General features: G+C 53.8%; 1 protein-coding gene across 1 annotated transcript; it reads left to right on the plus strand.

Moving 5' to 3' along the window:
- Nucleotides 1-212: 212 nt before the first annotated feature.
- LOC109775846 (VAN3-binding protein-like) lies at nucleotides 213-2,153 on the plus strand. Its single transcript, XM_020334543.4, has 3 exons — nucleotides 213-795; nucleotides 891-1,260; nucleotides 1,355-2,153. Exons 1-3 carry the CDS (start codon nucleotides 523-525, stop codon nucleotides 1,870-1,872), a joined length of 1,161 nt encoding a protein of 386 aa, XP_020190132.1. The 5' UTR covers nucleotides 213-522; the 3' UTR covers nucleotides 1,873-2,153.
- The last annotated feature ends 1,403 nt before the right edge of the window (nucleotides 2,154-3,556 follow it).

Raw genomic sequence — 3,556 nt, forward strand, 5'->3', positions numbered from 1 at the left:
CCACGTTCTGACTCATGTCCGTTTGCTCCGACTTTAGATTAATCTCTGGGCTGGCCGGCTCAGATAGCACTACAAAACTGAATGAATAAATTAGGAAAGAATGTAGGACTGGCAGGCTCACGATTCCTAGGTGTCCTTTCGTTCGTTCAACTTTTATACTCCACGATGCAAGAGAAATAACCAAATCCCGACGAGCCTGTCTCCTACAACACCGTCCCATCTCTCCGGTGCAGCGTACACGGACCGCAATGGCTACTCCGCAACCGCAAGCGACGCCGTGACAGCGCTACGTGTCGCCCGACCCGACGCTGCGACGCGACAGGGGCGGCAGCTCCGTCGGATACCGAAGCCTTGGTGTGTCCTGCCGCCCAAGCAGCCTCTTTCCGGTGCTTCGTGCGGCCTCCGCTCGCCGGGCTCCATAAGTAGCCGGCGAGGCACGCATCAGCGACATATCGATCACCAGCGAGAGGCATCAAAGGACACACAGTGCGACAGCTAGCGAACGGTAGGAGAGAAGTGAGGATGGAAGGGTACCTGTTGGGGAGGACCAAGAGGAGGGATCACCTGCTGCTCATGGACGGCGCCGGCGCAGTGCAGTCGCCGCAGACGCCGGTGGAGCCCATGGAGTTCCTGTCGCGGTCGTGGAGCGTCTCCGCGTCGGACCTATCCAAGGTGCTGGCGGTCGGCGGCGGGAGGCGGAGCTCCAACTTCGTCGTCGATCGCCTCTCCGGGATGCTCATGCCGGAGACGCTCGCGCTCGCCGCCGCTTCCGGCACCGGCAGCCCCAAAAAGCGTGTAAGATCACAGGCAATTGCCAAGTGCTCTGCTCACGTATTGTCCAGTAGAGTTGTGCAAAATAAGCTGACATGCATCACAATTTGCGTGTGCAGACTTGCAGGAGCAGGAGCGCGATCTCCGCGCACCACCACACGATCGGCAGGTGGTTCCACCACAAGGACGGGGGCAGCAGGGTCGACAAGGCCCGTGCCGAGCGGGCGCGCGTCCATGCGGCGGTCTCCGTGGCCAGCGTGGCTGCCGCGGTCGCTGCCCTCGCGGCGGGAGCCGCGAACCCGGAGGACGGAGAGGACGCTAAGATGGACGCCGCGCTGGCATCCGCCACGCAACTTCTGGCCTCGCACTGCATCGAGTTTGCCGAGCTCGCCGGGGCAGACCACGACCAGGTGGCCTCCGCCGTCGAGGGCGCCGTCGACGTCCGGAGCCCCGGCGATCTCCTGACCCTCACCGCCGCCGCTGCAACAGGTGAGAAAACACGCACGCCATACTGTCTCTTACATAGTACGTATGAGATTGCGAGTTACGCGTGCCGGGGTGTGACATTGCTAAATGGCGGCAGCTCTACGAGGAGCCACGGCGCTGAGGCTGAGAGAGCAGCGGGAGGCGAGGAGCAAAGCGGCGGTGGCGCCCTCCGAGAAGGCCGGCAGCTGCGGCGCGGACATATGGTGCAAGGAAGGGACGCTCCTCAAGCGCAGCCGGAAAGGCGGCGCTCTGCGCTGGAAGCGAGTGTCCGTGTACATCAACAAGAGGTCGCAGGTGATCGTGAAGCTCAAGAGCAAGCACATCGGCGGCGCCTTCTCCAAGAAGAAGAGGAGCGTCGTGTACGGCGTGCACGGCGACATGCCGGCGTGGCCGCCGGGGCACAAGCCCTGCGGCATGCCGGACTCTGCGACAGCGGCGCCGGAGAACCGCCACTTCGGGTTGAGGACGGCGCAGGGCCTGGTCGAGTTCGAGTGCGAGAGCAGGATGCACAAGCAGGAGTGGGTGGAGTCGGTGAAGAACCTGCTCCGGCAGGCGGCCGGCGGCACTGCTCAGCTCGAGCACTCGTTCGAGTCGCTCAGGCTTAGCGCGTCGTAAGTCTGAAGGCTGTTTCTATGCTTGTCTTGCCTGCAGCTGCTCCTCGGCAGCCCGTTTGTTTTAGCACAGGGAGCGACCGAGGTGTCAGTCCACGTGGAAGAATAAAATGTGCAGACTTGTACGAGTTCCATGTGTAAATATAAGGTGCAACAATAATCGGTACATAGATCGCCGTGGTAAGATGTTTTGTTAACAGTACCATGCAGATGCTGATGTACAAAAAGTTGCTGTGGTGTTGATTTTGTATTAAAATATAACTTAGTTACTTTTGGTATAAATAATGAATCTGTTTTCATTTTGTAAGACTTATCCTTGCGATCTTAGATCAGTTGAGCCTTGAGTCAGTTGGATCTCCAAAGCTCTCTCGCTCCATTGTGAACAGAATGTCAATCATCGACATTAGCTTGTTCAACCAATTTATATGTCTTTCTCCTTTCTTGCCGTCCGTCGCACAATGACTTGGCACCTGATCGACATTTGGTTTAGAGTGTCTAACAAAGTGACATCAAAAGTTCATGTCAGAATTCTAATGATCGCGTCAAGGTGATGCCGGAGTTGGCATCTGATTCATGCCCACGGATGGCATGGATCTTGGTGCACATGGTCAATGATGACATCCAACCCATGGACAATGTGTAGGAGGTTAGCAAGATCTAGATGTGTAGATGTAGTAGCGGAGCTTGACGAAGTTGTCTGCGGTAGGGGGCAAACACACAAAAATTTATAATATAAGACTTTTGCACACATGTGCCATTTGTGCGTGTGTGTGTGGGGTGGGGGGGGGGGGGGGGGTGCCCCTGAGATGCACCAAGCTCCACCGTTGAGTATGAGTGTGAGTAACTGGAATTTTTCTCACCGAGCATGATGTAGTCCTATGGTGTTTGATGTAGATTAAACAACGAGATTCATCCTCCACGATGCACGGTTTGAGCTCTTCTTCATCTGATCAGATTCTCATCGTTGATGTGGTCTTGCGGACGCGAGTGTTCGGCCAGGGGAGCTCCGACACGATAAGGATGTTCTCATGTTCAGTTGTGTGCTTGCATGGGCCTAGGAGTCTCTTTTAGTTGCCGCTAACTAAGAGAACCCAGTCTCGTTGCCGCTGGCTAGGACAACCCCATTTTTCGTTGCTACCAGCAAGGGCATGGCAATGGTGTTGCAATTTCGTATTTTGGAGTCATAGATATAAGATTTTGCAAAATAATAATTGTTTTAAATCATCTCAATAAACCTTCAATCTTTACATTACACTAGATGACCCGTCGCTCCAATCATGAAAGCCCACTTTAAACCAAGAACTAAATTATTTTGCAAGTCTGCTTTTGCCTAACATAATTTCTGAGGAGCAGTCTGCTTTTATTCCCAGGAGGCTAATCATTGATAACATCATATGTGCTTACGAATGCTAGCACTTTATGAAGAAGAGCCAAGACAAATAGCTTATGTGCATTAAAGCTAGGCATGATGAATGGTTATGACAGATTAGGGTGTTACTATCTCCAAGCTATTATGAGCAAGTTGGGGTTTGCGCCAGCATGGATTGACACAATTATGGGTATGGTTAAGTATGTATCCTTCTCAGTTCTTTTCAATGGAGAGAAACTTGAACAATTTAACACACGAGAGGCATTCGCTAGGGACACCCAGTTTCCCCTTTTTTTTCTTAATTGCAGCAGAAGGCCTT

The sequence above is a fragment of the Aegilops tauschii genome, chromosome 6, assembly GCF_002575655.3.
Source record: "Aegilops tauschii subsp. strangulata cultivar AL8/78 chromosome 6, Aet v6.0, whole genome shotgun sequence".
In the NCBI taxonomy this organism is placed as follows: domain Eukaryota; kingdom Viridiplantae; phylum Streptophyta; class Magnoliopsida; order Poales; family Poaceae; genus Aegilops; species Aegilops tauschii.